The sequence below is a fragment of the Dendrobates tinctorius genome, unplaced genomic scaffold (assembly GCF_039654945.1).
Source record: "Dendrobates tinctorius isolate UK_male_01 unplaced genomic scaffold, ASM3965494v1 ptg000158l, whole genome shotgun sequence".
NCBI classification, from domain to species: domain Eukaryota; kingdom Metazoa; phylum Chordata; class Amphibia; order Anura; family Dendrobatidae; genus Dendrobates; species Dendrobates tinctorius.
In genome coordinates, this window is record NW_027361825.1 from 16431213 (window position 1) to 16453350 (window position 22138).

Genomic DNA, 22138 nt, shown 5'->3' on the forward strand with positions numbered 1-22138 from the left:
GTGAGTTTAGCCAAATGATCCATATCACTAAAAAGAGTCTGACTACCCAACAATAACTGACTGAGGCACGACCGGCACACCGGGTCATAAGACATGTAATAATATACAGCCATTAATATTACACATTACTGCCCAATATATAACTCCAAGCGCGGCTTGGTTTCCCATTGCAAACTGAAAAGGGAGGCGCCTCAACACCAAAAACGGCAAAATGGACACCTAAGAGAACGCCTAGAAAAGCTTTATTTTTATGTATACGGTAGATTGCATACATCACCAGTTTATTTTCAATAGACAAAAATTACAACAAACTCTGGTACGTGATCTGTCTACACATAAGTAAATCACATACACCCACAAGGCACAAGCTATAACGTTTATAGTTCAGACTAGAATCAACATGGTGCCGGACCATAATATCAAGAATGACCTCAGGGTTGGGGCCAGGGAGAAGAAGACAAGCTAAAGGCAACCAAAACTAGAGATATCTGATCCTCAGTCAGGATTAGAGGTGAGCGAATCGACTCATAACAAATCAAGTGTGTTACAAATTTCCTGAAAATTTCAGAACTTGCCAGAATCTGAAATTTTTGGCATTCAATTTGCACAAATCCGATAAAGTGGCAGGCAGCTGTCATTTTGCTGGAGTCTTTTGAGGCACAGAAAGAGGTTAATAAACCATAAAAGGTTATGTTCACATGTCTTAGGCCTGCTGCTGCAGCTTTCCTTCCGGTCCCCCTCCAGCTGTAGGATCTTCCGATGCTGACTAGTTCTTGTGGTCACGTCCACCATAAGGCAAAGCAAATCATTGATGTGGGTTGTGCTCCAGGTGACTGCTTCAGGTCTAGTAAGCGCCAGAAGATCCAAAGATCAGAGGAAGAGAGAACCGGACGAGGACAGGTGTGTATAATCTTTTGTTATTTTTAATCCCTTCCTTCAGTTTATTGGGGTATTGAGAGGCCTACGAGCATAATAAATGTCCTTTCGGGACACTTTAGATTCAGACCAAATTCAACCTGTTGGCCAATTCACGCAAATCTGTCTGAAACTAATTCACAGGAGAATATACGGACCACCTCTCGGATTTATAAATCACAGCAGGTTTAATGGTGTGTGACAGGGTCACTGGCACGGTATATGAGAGCAGATATGTGTTACTGTGCATAATAGCGTCAGTGACATGAAACCAGAGAAATTTCCTCCAGCACACTACGTTTTGTGAGGGTTAAATCCATAGAGTGGGTGGGAAGATGTCCACCTTATCTCCACCTGCAGAGACCCACAGCCCTGTGCTGACAGGACATGTGTGATGTCCCAATCATGTGATCAGTCACATGGCTCCAGGTGGAGCTGAAGACACATGGTGTTCTGAGCGGTCAAACCATTCAGACATATGGACTTTGCTATCTTTTTCTTTTGCCTGTTATGCCAGAAACGCCATGTTTACTTTGCTGAACCCTGCGGTGGTTTACGCTGTTCCACAATATACCAGCAGGTGATTTACCACAAGAAGCGTTCCTGTGTCTACCTTGGGAAGCAGCTGAGTGAGTCAACCCCTCACAGGTGCTAGGAACCAAGTGTATATCTGACCGTTAACTACTTCACGATTATCCACTTTACCCAATTATTGTGCCAGGATAACATTAAAATGGGGCAACTATGTTACTATATAGAAGGGGGGGATGTTTTAGTGCAAGCCTCAACTTTTCCTAGAAGCAAAGGTTTCCAACATTATAGGTCCATGACCTAAGATGTTTCTACAGGGTTGAGACATAGACACTCCAGGATTCTCTAGCAGATGGTCCTATATAGAAGCCACATAACGGATCACACACTTTTCAGAATCTTCTTAGCCTTAGTATTTGCATCCTGTATTCGATCTTGATTCACTGTAACCTGGAATGGAAATAACATACTTTTTAGAAGTTCCTAATACTAAAGGCCCTTGACCCACCCAGCTGTTTCAATCTCACTTTTTCCATGATTTTTTCAACTTGTCTGTTCTGTATATCGATTTCATTTCCAACATCCAGCGCCATGCTACGGAGATTGCCAAGAATGCTTCCAACTTGATTTAGGTTTTCCTCCATTTCATCTTCTCGAGAATCCCTTGTTATCCTACAGTAAAAAAAGAAAAAAAAAAATTGGATGGTTGAAAAGTTTCTCCAGAAACAGAAAGAACAAAAAATAGAAGGAAGCTTTGCTTTTATGACCTAGAGATAACCTACAATGTCATGCTGTCTCCATATTGCAACAACTACTCACCATTCTGAAAGCAATGGTGGACAGCAGTGTGAGCATCCTCTTCTTACCTCAGCAATCCTGGCATCTCCAGTATTAGATAAGATCGACAGGATGGGCCGTAGTGTGAACAGCCTGTTCTTACCTCAGCAATCCTGATATCTCTAGTACTAGATTAGATAGAGAGGGTGGACAGCAATGCAAGCAGCCTCTTCTAACCTAAGGACACATGGTATCTCCAATATTCGATCAGATATACATGGTGGAGAGCAGTGTGAGCAGCCTCTTCTAACGTAAGGACACTTGGTACCTGCAGTATTCGATCAGAAAAACGGAGATTAGACCTACCGGTAATGTTATTTCCAGGAGTCCATCCTGACAGCACCATGGGGGTGACCTTTCATCCTTACAGGGACAGGAAATACACGAGAGGTTAAAAGGTCCCCTCCCACACCACACTCCAGTGATTTTCCAAGTACCACACCAGTATGGATGCAATTAAAATTTATTGAGATTTAGTACAAGCATATTGACACCAATACAAATCCTGGGGAGGGAACTACCAGTGCTGTCAGGATGGACTCCTGGAAATAACATTACCGGTAGGTCTAATCTCCGTTTTCCAGGAGGTCCTATCCTGACAGCACCATGGGGAATACCAAAGTAGGAATTCGCTTAGGGTGGGACTACTACTTGTAGCATTCTACAACCGAAGGTCGACTGGCTAGCCGTCAAAGTGTCCAACTTATAGTGTCTACAGAAAGTGTTCGGAGTAGACCAGGTGGCAGCCTTGCATATTTGATCTACTGAGGCTCCCGCCCTCTCTGCCCATGATGTCGCTATTGCCCTGGTGGAATGGGCTCTAAGTCCTACAGGTATAGGAAAACCTTCGGCCTCGTACGCATAGGTGATAACTGCCTTGATCCACCTTGCCAGGGTATGTGTAGCTGCGCTTCTACCCTTATTTTTATCGCCGTACTGGACAAATAGTTTTGTGTCCTGTCGCCAATCCCGGGTGACTTCTAAGTAGCGGATGACCGCGCGTCTAACATCCAGAGAATGGAATAGTTTTTCATTATCATTCTTTGGGTCTGGACAAAATGAGGGTAGGATTATCTCCAGGTTTAGATTTTCCAGAGATGCTACTTTCGGGAGGAACCTCGGGTCTAGTCTGAGCACTATGTGATCCTCGAAGATCTGAATGTAGGGATTCTGGACTGAGAGGGCCTGGATCTCGCCTAAGTGCTTGGCTGAGATGATAGCTACCAAAAATACGGTCTTTTGTGTGAGCTTTGTAATGTCTATCTCTGATATTGGCTCATAAGGGGGTCTACACAGAGAGTTGAGCACTTGATTTAGGTCCCACGGGGGGACAGTCTTTCTCAATGTGGGTCTTAATCTCTGGGTGGCTTTGGTAAATCGTGCTATCCATGGATGGGAGGATAGGGAGAAATTGAAGAAGGTACTTAAGGCCGCTATCTGGACCTTGAGAGTGCTCGGGGTCAGGCCCTTATCAAATCCTGCTTGTAGGAAATCCAGGATCTGAGGGATATTTGGCCGAGACAGGTCTAAAGGGGTACTACCACTTTCTGAGCAGAACCTCTTCCAGATTTTACAATATATTGCCCTCGTAACAGGTTTACGGCTGGCCTGTAATGTAGAGATTACTTGGTCCGAGAGGCCACTGGACTTCAGGATGTCCCTCTCAGGATCCATGCTGTTAGTTGTAGGTTTCTAGGGTTTGGGTGTAGAACTGGGCCCTGGGAAAGTAGGTCCGACGACGTTGGTAGATGGAGTGGTCCCTTTTGAGCCATCTTCTTGAGGAGGGAAAAACCAACTCTGCCGGGGCCAAAAGGGTACGATTAGCATTACTCGAGCTCCCTCCTCCTGGATCTTTCTGAGAACCCTTGGTATTATGGCGATAGGGGGAAACCCATATAGGAGTTCCCCTCTCCAGCTCTGGTTCAGGGCGTCGACCTCTTCTGGATGGTCCGCCGGATTGAGGGAGTAGAACCTCCTTAGCTTGGCGTTTTTCCTCGTCGCATAGAGGTCCAGTTGGGGTGTCCCCCAGCGATGGCACAAGTCCCTGAAGATCTCCTCTTTCAGCTCCCACTCGGTGGCGCGGACTTCTTGCCTGCTTAAGCAGTCGGCTATACTGTTTTGGGAGCCTTCTAGGTGTACTGCCGACAGGGAGCGAGTGTTGTTTTCCGCCCAGGTGAGGATGCGAGCAGCTAGATCCTGAAGTCTCCCGTGCCTTGAACCCCCTTGGTGGCGTAGGTAGGCTACTGTGGTCACGTTTTCCGACATGATCTTTATATGCTGATTCTGTAGGCATAACTTGTTTCTCTTCAACGTTTCCCAAACCGCTCGTAGTTCTCCGTAGTTTGAGGACTGTAAGCTGACGTTCTTGGGCCATGTTCCTTGCAGGTATATTCCCTCTAGGTGGGCTCCCCATCCTTCTCTGCTGGCATCCGTGGTGATGGTCACACATGGAGACAGGATCCAAGGAACCCCCTGGCTCATATTTTTGTGGCTGGTCCACCAACTCAGGGACGATCTCAAAGCTGGAGACGGTCGGAACTTCTTGTCCAGCGAGGACTGTTGTCTGTCCCATCTTGTCAGGATCTCCCTCTGCAGGGTTCTTGTGTGGGCCTGGCTCCACATAACGCAGGGTATGCATGCGGTTAGGGTGCCTAGGATCTTCATCGCGGTCCTTATTGAAACCTGGTGCTGACCGAGCTGACGAACCTTGTCCATGATGGGTTTTTTCTTCTCTTCTGGTAAGAATGAGATTCTTCTTTTGGAGTCCAACATGACTCCCAGGAATTTCTTCTGAGAACTGGGCCGTAGGTCTGACTTTTCTCTGTTTAGGGTCCAACCTAGGCTCTTGAGCCTGGAAATTACTGAAATGAGTTGTTCCCTCAACTCCTCCGCTGTACGGGATAGTACTAAAAAGTTGTCTAAATAAGGCACAATGATTATGCCCTCCTGTCTTAAATTTGCCACGACTTCGGCGACCAGCTTCGTAAAAACTCGAGGTGCTGACGCCAAGCCGAACGGAAGGGCCTGAAACTGAAAGTGGTAGTATCTGCCCCCTTTCTTTAGAGCGAAGCGTAGGAACCTCTGAGATTGAGGATGGATGGGCACATGATAATACGCACTTTTTAAGTCTATAGTGCACATGGAAGCGTTCTGGTCTATTAGCGGGATGGCGGTCTTCAGGGATTCCATCCGGAATCTCTTGTACCGAACCCATTGATTTAATGGTTTTAAATTTATGATGGTTCGGCTTTCTCCCGACGGTTTTTTTATCGTGAAGAGTGTTGAATAGTGGCCCTGACCTCTCTCCGCTTCTGGGACTGGAACCACTACTTCTGTCCTTAACAGGTCTCCTATGTCGGCCCATATAGGATCTATCAGGGTTCTGGAACAGGGTTCTGTAACCCCAAATCGTGTTGGGGGGGTTTGTAAATTCAAGGGAATAGCCCTGGGAGATTGTATTGAGGACCCATGGGTTTTGGGAGATGAGTCGCCAAGCCCCCGCAAAGTGTCTGAGACGCCCCCCTACCGGTATGACGTCATTGTCTTCTGCTTCTGGAACTTTGTCCGGAGCGAGACGGGGGAGCCTTACTTCTTCCCCCCCTCGAATACTCCCAGCGAGGAGATTTCCCTTTCCCTCTATATTCCTGCCTCTGGTAAGGACGGAATCTTTGAAAGGAAAACTGCTTTTTTGGTTTTTCCTCTGGAAACCCTTTTTTGTCATCAGAGGCACTCTCTAGAATCTTATCTAAAGCAGGCCCAAATACTTTCCCCCCCGAGAAAGGTATGGAACATAATTTATTTTTAGACTGGTAGTCCCCCGACCAGGTTTTCATCCATATGGCTCGACGGGCCGCGTTGGATAAAGAGTTATTCCTGGCCGCAAATCTTACAGATCCCGCCGAAGCATCTGCAAGAAAACCAGTCGCGATTTTTAACAGGGCAATGCTCTCAAGGATATCACCCTTGGGGTTTTTTCCTTCAATTGTTGTTCCAGCTGGTCAATCCATAGATGCATGGACCTAGCGACTGAAGTGGTGGCTATGTTTGCCTTCATCACCGCCGCTGAGGCCTCCCAAGCCCTCTTTAAGAGCACGTCTGTCTTTTTGTCCATGGGTTCTTTGAGACTGGAAGAGTCCTCAAAGGGAATCGAGGTTTTCCTCGACACCTTGGCCACCTGGGAATCGATCTTAGGCACCTCGTCCCAAGTGTTGATGTCTTCCGGGTTAAATAGAAGTCTCAGTTTAAAGTCTCGTGGCACAATCAGTCTTTTCTCGGCATCTTCCCATTCTTCCAGGATCATCGCCCGGATATGGTCATTGACTGGGAAGACCTGACGAACCCTGGCTCTTAACCCCCCGAACATCGCATCCTGGATGGATTGCTCCTTTGGGGCTTCCTCGATCTGCATCGTACTCCTCACTGCACTAACGAGCTCATCCGTGTTCTCCGATGTGAAGAGGTACTTTTTCCCTGTCTCTGGGGGTTCAGAGGTGATCGCGCCCTCTTCCTCTGAGTCTGTACCCCGTATCTCCTCCTGTGAAGACTGGTCGGACTCCCATCTTGGTCTTTTGGATTGGGACCGGTCGGCCGACTGCGTGGGTAGCCATGCAGAGACGGAGGCCTGGACCTCTTCTCTGACCACTGTGCGCATCTCCGTGAGGAACATGGCCTGCTCGCCTCTGATGATCCGCAGGGTGCAGTCCTCACATAAGGGCTTCTTCCATGCGCTCGGCAGCTTGCTGGCACAGATGGGGCATTTGGGTTTGCCTGATGCCCTAGACGTTGCTGCCATCGGGGTCGGCGTCGTCTTGTCCTAACAAAGAACAGGAGTCCGTTTTACTAACAGCTCCTGTCTTTGGAATAACAGCCCGCCATGCCCCCTACTCACGGACGCTGGCTCTGGCTGATCATTCCTGCGCCCGTGTTCTCCGTCCATGATGGCAGCGCTGAGAGGACCACAGGTCTGTATCACTTTCCCCTCTTTCCCCTCCTACCTTATGTTGCGCTGGAACGCTTCTCTGCCGCTTCATCCTGACGTCGCAGGACCTCGTGACCGGAAGTCGTCATTCCTAGGCGCCCGGAAGTGACGCGGCCGCTGCTCTGCACTGTCTCGCGGGAGCCGCACTGGGGGGAAGCGATACAACGTCCCGGAGCGACGCTCCACGGGACCGCAGGCGGGAAACCCCCCTTAGGGGGGGGGGTGCCACGCGCACCGTCCGACCTGAGGATTTGGCAGTTTGGACCCCGAACCTCCTGGGCCCGGTAAGTTGCTGCATGCCGCAGCTGCGGCGCTCTCGTGCCTGTCCTTACAGGGACAGGAAAAACACTGGAGTGTGGTGTGGGAGGGGACCTTTTAACCTCTCATATGTTTCCTGTCCCTGTAAGGATGAAAGGTCACCCCCATGGTGCTGTCAGGATAGGACGTCCTGGAAAATTGGATTGACAGCAGGGAAAGCAGCCTCTTCTAACTTAAGGGCACCTGGTAACTCTAGCACTAGATCAGATAGACACAGTGGACAGCAGTGTGAGCAGCATCTTTTTACCTCTGCACTCCTGGTATCTCCAGTATTAGATCAAATAGACATGATGGACAGCAGTGTGAGCAGCCTTTTCTTACCTCAGCAATCCTGGCATGTCTAGTATTAAATTAGATAGACAAGCTGGACAGCAGTGTGAGCAGCTTCATCTTACCTCATCACCCTTGTATCTCTAGTATTATATTAGATATACAGTATGGACAACAGCATTTCAGGAAAAAAACATTCTTTGAAAAGTCAACTAGAAACTATGTGCTTCGGATGACTAGTCTGAGGAAGGTACTAGTGGCTTCTCCCTGCCTCGCTCCTGATGACTAACAGGTTTTTCTAAAGTGCTGAAGAGATTCAGAGTAAAACATACTGTATACGACTGCAATAACAGTAATTTCTCCTGTCCATGGTTCAGGCAGCATTAATCCGTGGACAGATTCCATTTCAAGATCTATCTTTTCTCTTTTCTTTCCCTCATTAATGCACTTGAGAAAGGTTGTTTACAGCAGAAAAGTTTCCACACCAGATGGGCTAATAAAGTCCCCTTTTTTCACCTAAATTTTTTGGAGTGCTTCCTGCTTTTCTTACATGATATATATATGACAATGGGATAGTTGTCTGGGAGGCATGGCACACATCTCTGGCTTACTTGGTGGTGTTCCAGTATTTTTTATGATAGATAGATAGATATTTATTAAATAAATAAATGAAAAAACAGCATAGGGTTCCCCTTATTTTTTATAACCAGCATAGGGAAAGCAGACAGCAGTGAGCTGGAGTGATTAGTCTGGGAATGGGCCAATATCCATGGAGGTTCCCAGCCCATTAATAACAGCTCAGAGCTGTCGGAGTATCATTTCCTGATTATTAAAAAGGGGGTCCCCCCTATTTTACTATGGAAAATGGCCCCCTCCCAGACTTATGACACCAGGGTAATTGTTGAGGAGTGCTTTTTACGATTAAAGTGTACTTATTTCTTTTCACTATGGGGAGCGGTTAGTAACGGGGCTGTCTGACATCTCTCCATTACTAACCCCAGGGATTCATGGCAGCTGTGATTTTTGACAAATCACAGCTGTCATTAAACTCATATTACCCACATTGCCTCCACACATGGGCATTGGGATAAATCGGGTAACGCACCAGAATTGTCGCATCTAATGTGATGTGTCAATTCTAGGGCGGCTGCGGGCTGGGTCATTAACCATGGACCATCCCAGGCTGAAAATATAGACCCACAGCTGTCTGCTTTATCTGTGCTGGTTTTAAAATATAGGGGTATAATTATTTATTTAATGCACTGACTATAACTATTATCAGCGTTGCCTGTTCTTGCTGATTACAGGGAGACCATGTGAAGAAGATGACAGTGATAGTCAGCACCCGGGGCCTGGGAACAGCACTAACTTTACTGCTTTTTTCCCCGCTGCCAGAGCATTTCATTGCAGGATGTGTCAGACAGATGTCATCTGTGTGTGATCTGTTTGCACGTGTGTGGCACTTGCACAGTGCTGTCGGAAAAAAAAGAAACCTGTCAGCGGATTTTTCACACAGACATATGAATACATTACATGACATGACACATTGAATACAATGGGTGTTCATGTGTCCGTATTTGCGGTCATTAAAAAGTGGGCAGAATACGGACCAAATAAACAGGCATTGGAAGGGGGCCTAAGGCAAAGACACCAAGCTGGAGACTTCACCAAAACGAAGTGTTCTCCTAAGGTTCTTTGACACGAGATAGTGGATTTGTAGGGTGACAGAGGTCTGGAGAACCTGAAGATTCTGTTGTTGGCCCTGGTTATGTCACAATATTAAAGTGGAGCATGAAGTTGTGCAGGGAAAACCCAATTGCAGATGACTTGGACCTGAAGTTTATGACTTGGGTCATCACAATCATGAAGGATCCATATTAAATAGATGATAAATGAGTGAACACAGACTAATGGCGGCAGCAGTGAAGAAGCAAGCTTGATAAGCGACTGATAGAGAAGTATTCTCAAACTTTACCTCCGGATATAACTTCCGCTCATCATCATCCTTTCTCTTTCATCAGCAACGCGGGACGGCTGAGCAGAGACAACATCGTCATTAGATTTACCCCAAGCGGATCTGGACGTTGCGCTACTCGTTAACCTGAGGAATCAGAAATGCATCCGTCTGGGACCATCATTAGCATTGTTTCATCAATTTTTAACAGTTTCTTTGTTTTGAGTTTGTTTGTAACTCAGAAGGTCACCAAAGATGGCTGCAAATACCAAACATCTACTATATATGGGGTGTCCTGTAATTGGATGTTGGATTTCAACATGCCCAATCATATTTCAAGGAACATAAGATGTCACCAGATGGGCTGACAGCAGCTTACACCATCCTACCCATCCAGAAAACATGCACGCTCAGCCATCTGAGGATGCGTATGCACTAGGGTGACCGGATCTCATATGGGGGGGAAAAAATGTCAGAATCTTGTTCGTCTGGACCCCACAAAACGATTCCCCTTTCCAGATATTGAGAGAGCCAAAATTTGAGCTCGATCAAACGAAGTTAACCCGTGCCGCTCGTCGCTCAAAGTTTGAAAAAATCCAAATTGAGGTATTTTAAGATTTAGGTATTTTGCATAGTCTGTTAGACTATAAAGAATGTGACAACAACATTGCAGAAATAGCCCTGACCAAATTTTCGAACCATTTGTGGTATTTGAATGCAGAGTTGGTGGGATTATCGTTTTTTGATCCCACCATTACAGACAACGAAAAGTTGTTAATGGCTAATAAATTGCTCAGTAGCACAGATGAACCATCAGAGCACGCTAACCTACATGAGTTGATAATTTTACATAGTTATCTATTCTATTCTAGAGCTTTGGTTAAAGTAGTTTTTGAAACGTCAGAATATAATGCTCGGCATTTGCTTACAACTTGCAGGACATATTGCTTTTGTTCTTCATCTTTTGTCAGAAGGTCGTTAAAGTCGGTTACTTCCTACCTCTTAATTTTTCTTTCCTAACTTTTGGATTTACAACCCTAGCGTGCTCTGATGGTTCATCTGTGCTACTGAGCAATTTATTAGCCATTAACAACTTTTCATTGTCTGTAATGGTGGGATCAAAAAACGATAATCCCACCAACTCTGCATTCAAATACCACAAATGGTTCGAAAATTTGGTCAGGGCTATTTCTGCAATGTTGTTGTCACATTCTTTATAGTCTAACAGACTATGCAAAATACCTAAATCTTAAAATACCTCAATTTGGATTTTTTCAAACTTTGAGCGACGAGCGGCACGGGTTAACGTCGTTTGATCGAGCTCAAATTTTGGCTATCTCAATATCTGGAAAGGGGAATCGTTTTGTGGGGTCCAGACGGACAAAATTCCGACATCGATTTTTTGCGGTCACCCTAGTGTGTACATTGAGGGTCAGGAGGAATGTCTAGTGCTCTACATTGAATAACCAACTTTACAGAATCTGTTGCAGAATATCAGTGCCATAAGAAACGAGCAAGTACCAGACAGGAGCACTTACCTGTCGCAGGAGCACAGGCCGCAACATTTACTCATATCCGTTAGGTTCTTTTCTGCTTCTCTCATATCCTGATTGATTTGGTTCAAGCCTTTGTCTATCAGCTCCAGTTGCTCTGAATGCATAAAATAAAAAAATAGGTTCAGTCAACTTTCCCGGGTGTGTGGGAGCATATCTTGGGCTGATCTGTGTCTGCCTGTTTGGGACGCAGATACAGCTAAATGCAGTAGTGGAGCAGGGAGTTATTGGGCCCGCTATGTTACACAACTGGTCCATCATGACAACTTGGCATGTTAAGATAATTTAGCAGACTTATCTGCTTGACGCCCATAGACTGAACATCATGATTTCATTAAGTATTATGCCAAGAAACAAATTCAGTTCTTTTGCACCTACATACAGTATGTTTCAAATAGTACAGTAGGTGTAATCTATATTTTCACCACTAGTGGTCACTATAGGGTAACATGTTATACTAGTTGAATGTAATCTATATTTTCACCACTAGAGGTCACTATAGGGTAACATGTTATACTAGTAGGTGTAATCAATGCTTTCACCACTTGAGGTCACTGTAGGGTAACATGTTATACTAGTTGGGTGTAATCTATATTTTCACCACCAGAGGACATTTTAGAGTAATATATACTAGTAGGTACAATCAATGTTTTCACCACTGGAGGTCACTGTAAGGTAACATGTTTTACCAGCTGACACTTGTACAGGAAGTTTGGGAAAACTTTGGTTGTTACATTTCTGTGCTCCTCAATGTTGGAAGCTATAGAAGAGCCATAGATTGGGATGGAGACGAGAGTGAGGGGGTTTATAAGAAGCTGAGTAAATTAAAATGAACCATTGACTATAGTCAGCCTTACCACCTTGTTCATCCAGCATCACCAGAGTCCTTATTCCAGCATCCTTACTCTGTCCCATAATGGAATGATGGGCAAAGAAAAATATATAAAGTTTACTTGTTTAACTCATAATTTATTACATATTGCTACTATTATAGTTATGGATCCATTTAGAACAATGGGACAGGAGTAACTTGGATTATCAGACATTCTGGATTATTGGACTTTATTAGGAAATATTCATAAATAAAACCCAAAATACCATAAGGGTATTTTTATTTCACCTGCAGGAACAGGACATTTTCAGGGCAAAATCCTTTGTAGGTAGAGACAGGTGGCAGCATTACGAGTACCTAAATCATTTACAAGGAGAGTCAGCAAGGCGTATTATGTGTGAGAGATACAAGGAGGAAGCACTATCTGTTCCTCCATCATGGACAGAAACATGGAAGCTGTGCTATTTGTACCTACATAATTTACAAGAAGCAATAGGACAGCAGTATTACCTTTGCCTACATCATTTAGAAGGATAGACAAAGAGAGTTCTATCTGTACTAACATTTTACAGTAGAAAAACAGGGAGGCAATACTGAATGTGAGAGTAGGCGAGGCAGCACTATCTGTACCTACATCAATAAAGGGAAACACAGGGAGGCAGCATTATCTGAGAGACAGGGAGACAACACAACCTATACCTACATAATTTACAGGGAGAGATGGTGAGGAAGCAATATCTGTACTTAACATTATTTACAGGGAGACACAAGGAAGCAGCACAAACTATCTACATAAAGGGGAAACAGGGAGGCAACACTATCGGTGAGAGACAGGGAGTCAACACAACCTATACCTACATAATTTACAGGGAGAGGCGATGAGGCAGCACTATCTGTACCTACATCACTTACAGGGAGAGATGGTGAGGCAGCAATATCTGTACTTACATTATTTACAGGGAGAGACAAGGAAGCAGTACAAACTATCTACATAAAGGGGAAACAGGGAGGCAGCACTATTCATGAGAGACAGGGAGTCAACACAACCTATACCTACATCATTTACAGGGAGAGGCGATGAGGCAGCACTATCTGTACCTACATCATTTATAGGGAGGCAGCACTATCTGTAAGAGAGACAGGGAGGCAACACAACCTGTACATATATCATTTACAAGGAGATGAGGCAGCACTATTTGTACCTACATTATCTACAAGGAGAGACAGAGAGGCAGCACTATCTATAACTATATCATTTACAGGGAGGCAGCACTATCTGTACTTATCCATGTACATCATTTACAGGGAGAGGCAGCACTATCTGTACCTTCCCATAGCTCCCAACGGTCCTGGATTCAGCGAAACTGTACCGCTTTTCTGTTCAGTGCATAAATTAAATTATATATTCACTGCTTCTCCCACCTGTGTTCTGTCTCACCGGGACACAAACTCGGTCTCAATCTCCATGTTCTCAAACAGCAGCTCAACCAATGAGCCACAGCTTATAATGATATAGAAAGCAGAATTTGGTAATCTAGACCTCTATTGCAAGCAGTGAACCCAGAAGCAGGTTATACATGTCCATAGAGATAAATTGCATATATAAAAATGTATTTCTATTGCCCCTGTATGCTGAGGTGAAGAAAACTACTTTTTTTGGTTCCTATAAAAAGTACACTGCTAAAAAAAAAACATGGGAACATTGGAACACAAACAACACAATGTAACGCCAAGTAAATCACACTTCTGTGAAATTATCCTGTCCAGATATGACAGTTATAAAGTAACACGGATTGTGAATCAATTTCTCCTGCTGTTGTGCAAATGGAACAGACAACAGGTAGAAATTACAGGCAATTAGCAAGAAAACCACTATAAAGGAGTGGTTCTGCAGGGGGTGACCACAGACCATTTCTCTGTTCTCATCCTTTTTGAATTGTCTTGGTCACTTTTGCATTTTGTCACTGCTCTCACCCCTAGAGGTAGTGTACAGTAGCATGAGGTGTCTACAACCCACAGAAGTTACCAAGTAGTGCACCTCATCCAGGATGGCACATCAATGTGATCTGTGGCAAGAAGGGTAGCTGTGTCTGTCACAACAGTGTCCAGAGAATGGAGCAGATACCAGGAGACAGGCCAGTACACCAGGAGACATGGAGGGGACTGTAGGAGGGCACCAACCCAGCAGCAGGACCGGTACCTCTTTCTGCATGGAGGAACAGGAGGAGCAGTGCCAGAACCCTGCAAAATTAACACCAGTAGGCCACTAACATTCATGTGTCTGCTGAAACTGTCAGAAACAGACTCCATGAGGGTGGTATGAGGCCCTGACGTCCATAAGTGCAGGGCGATTGGCATTTGCTAAAGAACTCCAAGATTGGCAGATTCGACAATGCCGCCCCTGTGCTCTTCACGGATGAGAGCAGGTTCACACTGAGCACATGTGACAGACGTGACAGAGTCTGGAGACGCTGTGAAGAACATTCTGCTGCCTGCAACATCCTCCAGCATGACAGGTTTGACAGCGAGTCAGTAATGGTGTGGGGAGGCATTTCTTTGAAGGGTCGCACAGCCCTTCATGTGCTAGCCAGAGGTAGCCTGACTGCCATTACGTACCGGGATGAGATCCTCAGACCCATTGTTAGACCATATGCTGCTGCAGTGGGCCTGGGTTCCTTCTGATGCATGACAATGCTAGGCCTCATGTGGCTGAAGTGTGTCAGCAGGTCCTGCATGATGAAGGCATTGATGCTATGGACTGGCCCGCCCGTTTCCCAGACCGGAATCCAATAGAGCACATCTGGGACATCATGTCTCATTCCATCCACCAATGCCATGTTATGTCACAGACAGTCCAGGAGTGACTGGTTATTTAATCCAGGTCTGGGAGGAGATCCCTCAAGAGAACATCTGCCTCCTCATGAGGAGCATGCCCATGCTTTGTAGGGAAGTCATACAGGCACATGGACGCCACACACACTATTGAGCATCTTTTCTTTGTCATGAGGCATTTGCACTGACGTTAGATCAGCCTGTAATTTGATTTTCCACTTAGATTTTGAGTATCATTCCAAATCCAGATATTATTTACATTGATCATGTTTATGTTATATTGTTCTCCACACATTCCACTATGCAATGCATGAAGATTTGCAACTGGAATATTTCAGAAATATCTATGATGTGGTGGTATTTTAGTGTTCCCTTTATTTTTTTTAGCAGTGTAATAAAAATAATAAGCAGCAATTACAAAAATGTCATTTTCTCTATTTTGATGAGTCTTCCCAGGTCTTAAACCCACAAACTCAACATTACAAGCAGGAGCCTGAGCTACTGAGGCACAAGCTCTGATGATCTAATGTGGAGAAATCTGTGTACTGAGACATACATTGTACACAACACTGGATTTATATGTATTTGTATTCTAGCGGGAGAATAAGATTTTTTTTTCAGTCTATAAAATTACTAAAAAAAAAATGAAAAACTTCATAATGAAAACAATGTCATTTTGAATGCTTTTTTTTTTAAATAGACATCACAAATCAGCAAATAACACAGACATATTTTGGTATCCCTGTAATCGTAATTACCTACACAACATAGCAATTAGATTTACAGGAATCGGTAAATGACATAAAAAAAATGGCGTGATTGACATTTCTCTAATATAACCATTTAAAAAAATGTAATAAAACTGTAATGCTGAGCCTGTGTTCACATGTAGTGTAAATTCAGCATAATTTCTGCAGGTGTCCTCACTACACAACGCAATAACAATCATCTCCAATTATTGCGTGTTTGCCTGGTTCCTTTTATGCCTTTTCTGTCTTATTTAATGCGATTTTGGTGCAGAGTTTTTAACGCTTTTTTTTTTTTTTTAATACTACAGAGAAGCTTTGATTCTGCGTTAACAGACAAGCAATCCCTGCATGTGTTACGGCTGACGCGGCATGCAACCGCGGGGGAAAAAACACATTTTCCGAGCCCGCCGAAGTCACTCGGTTAGCACAGGAGCATGATCCATGCACGTTCGCTCATCACTACTGTTCACCAGAGGTAACCTAACTTAAAGAAGCTGGAGCAGTTTTGCTTGAGTAATGGGCAAAAATCCCAGTGCCCAGATGAGGAAAGCTCAGAGACTTATCCAAAGCGACTTGTATCTGTAATTGTCGTGAAAGGAGGCTCTATGAAGTACTGACTTAAGTGAGTTGAATAGTTATGCACACTGAAGTTTTCAGTTATTTTGTCCTATTTGTTGCTTGCTTCACAATAAAATGAAAGCCAAACGTTCACAGTTGTAGGCATGTTCTTTACATGAACTGATGAAAACTCTCAAAAAACAGTTAAATTCCAAATTGTGGCATAGCAAAACGTGAAAAAGGTCAATACTTTTGCAAGGCACTGTACATCATTTACAGGGAGAGAGAGAGGCAGCACTATCTGTATCTACATTATTTAGAGGGAGAAACAGGGATGCAGCACTATCTGTACATACATCATTTACAAGGAAACAGGGAGGGACAGCACTCTCTGTACCTACGTCATTTACAAGGAGAGACAGGGAGGCAGAACTATCTGTACCTACATCATTTACAGGGAGGCAGCACTATCTGTACCTACTCAGTGGTTCCCAAACTCCAGTCCTCACGAACCCCAACAGGTCATGTTTTCAGGATAGCCATAGTGTTACACATGTGAGAGAATTCATGATGCCTTGATGATACTTCCATCACCTGTGAAATTCTAAGGAAATCCTGGAAACATGACATGTTGGGTGCTTTGAGGACTGGAGTTTGGGAAACACTGACCTACATCATTTACAAGGAGAGACAGGGAGGCAGCACTATCTGTACCTACATCATTTACAAGGAGAGACAGGGAGGCAGCACTATCTGTACCTACTCTATATACACAATATTACTATTTTGTTTCACAATTTTAGCAAAATAAAGTGGCCACAACCAAATGAAGAGAAATAACAAATGTGGCATCAAATGTTTGCCTTTCTTTCGCTCACCTCTTCCACCAGTTGTACCATGCGGCGGGTAATGTCCAGAGACTACAAGAGAGAGTAAAAGGGTGATAACACGGTCACCTTCACAGTGCATCTCCAGCAGATCCTACGATAACATTAGTCCTGACTAGAGATGACCATGAACACAGGTACATTCCAAGGAGACACCTCGGCCCCAGCGCCCCCATCACCCTGTGTATCGTCATTTGGAGACTGTCCCGGGCGCCAGCTCATCCTTACAGACAGAGCAATAAGAGTGATCTGTGACCCGCTCACCTCATCAGTCACCTGGTCCACGCGCTTCTTCAGCTGTAAATCATTATCACATCGACCCTTATTCTCCATCTTATGGGTTCGCAGTCTGGAAAAGTGCAGATCACTACAGTCAGGGGCAGGTATAATACAATCATGATTCCTTAGTATCAATGAAGATCAGGCCACCAAGCCACCAACATTTAAGGATATGGATAAGGATTTTTAACTTTTGATAAATCTCCCTTTGTTGAGGTGGAATGTTACTTTAAAAAAATTCTGTTTTTTTCCCAAAAAGGGTTCCACTCCTGCCCACAGGTTGAGTCTGGTATTGCAGCTGAACCTTATTGATGTGACTTTGGATGAGCTGCAATACCAGACACAAGGTTTTCCATCAATTACTTGTGTTTAGGTTAAGGAAACGTTTTAGCATAACGGCCAAGTGAAAGGAAGCAGGGACCTCTGTAATGTTAGGATAAATGGGGAGGGAGAGATAGAGATAGGGGGCAACGTATAATGTAATCAAAAGAGGAGCACAAGAGGTAAAGGGTCCGCAAGAACCAGGCAAATAGTAGAGAATAGAGCAATCCTGGGGAAGAAGTATGGAAGGTGAGAAAGAAGCCCCCGGACTAGGAGGATAAAGGAACAGCACTAGACTAGAAGCCTGCTAGAGATCAGAGTATCCTGACTGTAGAGAAAGTCAATAAGGCAGCAGCACTGCACTAAGGGGATAGAAGGGGACAGCACTGTACTAGGAGGAGAGTAGAGAAGGGGACAGCACTGTACTAGGAGGATAGTAGAGAAGGGGACAGCACTGTACTAGGAGGAGAGTAGAGAAGGGGACAGCACTGTACTAGGATAGTAGAGAAGGGGACAGCACTGTACTAGGAGGATAGTAGGGAAGGGGACAGCACTGTACTAGGAGGAGAGTAGAGAAGGGGACAGCACTGTACTAGGAGGAGAGTAGAGAATGGGACAGCACTGTACTAGGAGGAGAGTGGAGAAGGGGACAGCACTATACTAGGAGGATGGTAGAGAAGGGGACAGCACTGTACTAGGAGAATAGTAGAGAAGGGGACAGCACTGTACTAGGATAGTAGAGAAGGGGACAGCACTGTACTAGGAGGAGAGGAGAGAAGGGGACAGCACTGTACTAGGAGGATAGTAGAGAAGGGGACAGCACTATACTGGGAGGAGAGTAGAGAAGGGGACAGCACTGTACTAGGAGAATAGTAGAGAAGGGGACAGCACTGTACTAGGAGGAGAGTAGAGAATGGGACAGCACTGTACTAGGAGGAGAGTAGAGAATGGGACAGCACTGTACTAGGAGGAGAGTAGAGAAGGGGACAGCACTGTACTAGGAGGATAGTAGAGAAGGGGACAGCACTATACTGGGAGGAGAGGAGAGAAGGGGGCAGCACTGTACTAGGAGGAGAGTAGGGAAGGGGACAGCACTGTACTAGGAGGAGAGTAGAGAAGGGGACAGCACTGTACTAGGAGGAGAGTAGAGAATGGGACAGCACTGTACTAGGAGGAGAGGAGAGAAGGGGACAGCACTGTACTAGGAGGATAGTAGAGAAGGGGACAGCACTATACTGGGAGGAGAGTAGAGAAGGGGACAGCACTGTACTAGGAGAATAGTAGAGAAGGGGACAGCACTGTACTAGGAGGAGAGTAGAGAATGGGACAGCACTGTACTAGGAGGAGAGTAGAGAATGGGACAGCACTGTACTAGGAGGAGAGTAGAGAAGGGGACAGCACTGTACTAGGAGGATAGTAGAGAAGGGGACAGCACTATACTGGGAGGAGAGGAGAGAAGGGGGCAGCACTGTACTAGGAGGAGAGTAGGGAAGGGGACAGCACTGTACTAGGAGGAGAGTAGAGAAGGGGACAGCACTGTACTAGGAGGAGAGTAGAGAAGGGGACAGCACTGTACTAGGAGGATAGTAGAGAAGGGGACAGCACTATACTGGGAGGAGAGTAGAGAAGGGGACAGCACTATACTGGGAGGAGAGTAGAGAAGGGGACAGCACTGTACTAGGAGGAGAGTAGAGAAGGGGACAGCACTATACTGGGAGGATGGTAGAGAAGGGGACAGCACTGTACTAGGAGGAGAGTAGAGAATGGGACAGCATTGTACTAGGATAGTAGAGAAGGGGACAGCACTGTACTAGGAGGAGAGTAGAGAATGGGACAGCACTGTACTAGGAGGATGGTAGAGAAGGGGACAGCACTGTACTAGGAGGAGAGTAGAGAAGGGGACAGCACTGTACTTGGAGGAGAGTAGAGAAGGGGACAGCACTGTACTTGGAGGAGAGTAGAGAAGGGGACAGCACTGTACTAGGAGGAGAGTAGAGAAGGGGACAGCACTGTACTAGGAGGATGGTAGAGAAGGGGACAGCACTATACTAGGAGGATGGTAGAGAAGGGGACAGCACTGTACTAGGAGGAGAGTAGAGAAGGGGACAGCACTGTACTAGGAGGAGAGTAGAGAAGGGGACAGCACTGTACTAGGAGGATGGTAGAGAAGGGGACAGCACTGTACTAGGAGGAGAGGAGAGAAGGGGACAGCACTGTACTAGGAGGATAGTAGAGAAGGGGACAGCACTATACTGGGAGGAGAGTAGAGAAGGGGACAGCACTGTACTAGGAGAATAGTAGAGAAGGGGACAGCACTGTACTAGGAGGAGAGTAGAGAATGGGACAGCACTGTACTAGGAGGAGAGTAGAGAATGGGACAGCACTGTACTAGGAGGAGAGTAGAGAAGGGGACAGCACTGTACTAGGAGGATAGTAGAGAAGGGGACAGCACTATACTGGGAGGAGAGGAGAGAAGGGGGCAGCACTGTACTAGGAGGAGAGTAGGGAAGGGGACAGCACTGTACTAGGAGGAGAGTAGAGAAGGGGACAGCACTGTACTAGGAGGAGAGTAGAGAATGGGACAGCACTGTACTAGGAGGAGAGGAGAGAAGGGGACAGCACTGTACTAGGAGGATAGTAGAGAAGGGGACAGCACTATACTGGGAGGAGAGTAGAGAAGGGGACAGCACTGTACTAGGAGAATAGTAGAGAAGGGGACAGCACTGTACTAGGAGGAGAGTAGAGAATGGGACAGCACTGTACTAGGAGGAGAGTAGAGAATGGGACAGCACTGTACTAGGAGGAGAGTAGAGAAGGGGACAGCACTGTACTAGGAGGATAGTAGAGAAGGGGACAGCACTATACTGGGAGGAGAGGAGAGAAGGGGGCAGCACTGTACTAGGAGGAGAGTAGGGAAGGGGACAGCACTGTACTAGGAGGAGAGTAGAGAAGGGGACAGCACTGTACTAGGAGGAGAGTAGAGAAGGGGACAGCACTGTACTAGGAGGATAGTAGAGAAGGGGACAGCACTATACTGGGAGGAGAGTAGAGAAGGGGACAGCACTATACTGGGAGGAGAGTAGAGAAGGGGACAGCACTGTACTAGGAGGAGAGTAGAGAAGGGGACAGCACTATACTGGGAGGATGGTAGAGAAGGGGACAGCACTGTACTAGGAGGAGAGTAGAGAATGGGACAGCATTGTACTAGGATAGTAGAGAAGGGGACAGCACTGTACTAGGAGGAGAGTAGAGAATGGGACAGCACTGTACTAGGAGGATGGTAGAGAAGGGGACAGCACTGTACTAGGAGGAGAGTAGAGAAGGGGACAGCACTGTACTTGGAGGAGAGTAGAGAAGGGGACAGCACTGTACTTGGAGGAGAGTAGAGAAGGGGACAGCACTGTACTAGGAGGAGAGTAGAGAAGGGGACAGCACTGTACTAGGAGGATGGTAGAGAAGGGGACAGCACTATACTAGGAGGATGGTAGAGAAGGGGACAGCACTGTACTAGGAGGAGAGTAGAGAAGGGGACAGCACTGTACTAGGAGGAGAGTAGAGAAGGGGACAGCACTGTACTAGGAGGATGGTAGAGAAGGGGACAGCACTATACTAGGAGGATGGTAGAGAAGGGGACAGCACTGTACTAGGATAGTAGAGAAGGGGACAGCACTGTACTAGGAGAGTAGAGAAGGGGACAGCACTATACTGGGAGGATGGTAGAGAAGGGGACAGCACTGTACCAGGATAGTAGAGAAGGGGACAGCACTGTACTAGGAGGAGAGTAGAGAATGGGACAGCACTGTACTAGGAGGAGAGTAGAGAATGGGACAGCACTGTACTAGGAGGAGAGTAGAGAATGGGACAGCACTGTACTAGGAGGAGAGTAGAGAATGGGACAGCACTGTACTAGGAGGAGAGTAGAGAAGGGGACAGCACTGTACTAGGAGGATAGTAGAGAAGGGGACAGCACTATACTGGGAGGAGAGGAGAGAAGGGGGCAGCACTGTACTAGGAGGAGAGTAGAGAAGGGGACAGCACTGTACTAGGAGGAGAGTAGAGAATGGGACAGCACTGTACTAGGAGGAGAGTAGAGAATGGGACAGCACTGTACTAGGAGGAGAGTAGAGAAGGGGACAGCACTGTACTAGGAGGATAGTAGAGAAGGGGACAGCACTGTACTAGGAGGATAGTAGAGAAGGGGACAGCACTATACTGGGAGGAGAGGAGAGAAGGGGGCAGCACTGTACTAGGAGGAGAGTAGAGAAGGGGACAGCACTGTACTAGGAGGAGAGTAGAGAAGGGGACAGCACTGTACTAGGAGGAT

At 46.0% G+C, this 22138-nt stretch overlaps 1 protein-coding gene and 1 long non-coding RNA gene across 3 annotated transcripts in view; one reads left to right on the forward strand and one right to left on the reverse strand.

Annotated features, from left to right (window-relative positions):
- Positions 1 to 226: 226 nt before the first annotated feature.
- Positions 227 to 22138, reverse strand: part of LOC141051888 (synaptosomal-associated protein 25-like) — a 32221-nt gene continuing 10309 nt past the window's right edge. The window contains exons 2-8 of one of the 2 annotated variants that reach the window (XM_073549003.1): positions 17479 to 17563; positions 17206 to 17247; positions 12214 to 12262; positions 11342 to 11453; positions 9825 to 9950; positions 1974 to 2118; positions 227 to 1896 (exon numbers count right to left, since the gene is read on the reverse strand). In XM_073549003.1, the coding sequence (XP_073405104.1) occupies positions 1828 to 1896; positions 1974 to 2118; positions 9825 to 9950; positions 11342 to 11453; positions 12214 to 12262; positions 17206 to 17247; positions 17479 to 17563 (628 nt within the window). In that variant the 3' untranslated portion in view covers positions 227 to 1827. Of the gene's footprint in view, positions 1897 to 1973; positions 2119 to 9824; positions 9951 to 11341; positions 11454 to 12213; positions 12263 to 17205; positions 17248 to 17478; positions 17582 to 22138 lie in introns of both variants that reach the window. The other variant, XM_073549002.1, reaches the window with a different exon arrangement.
- On the forward strand, positions 13754 to 16477 carry LOC141051890 (uncharacterized). Its single transcript, XR_012220708.1, has 2 exons — positions 13754 to 14716; positions 16078 to 16477. It is a non-coding gene; the product is annotated as an uncharacterized lncRNA (long non-coding RNA).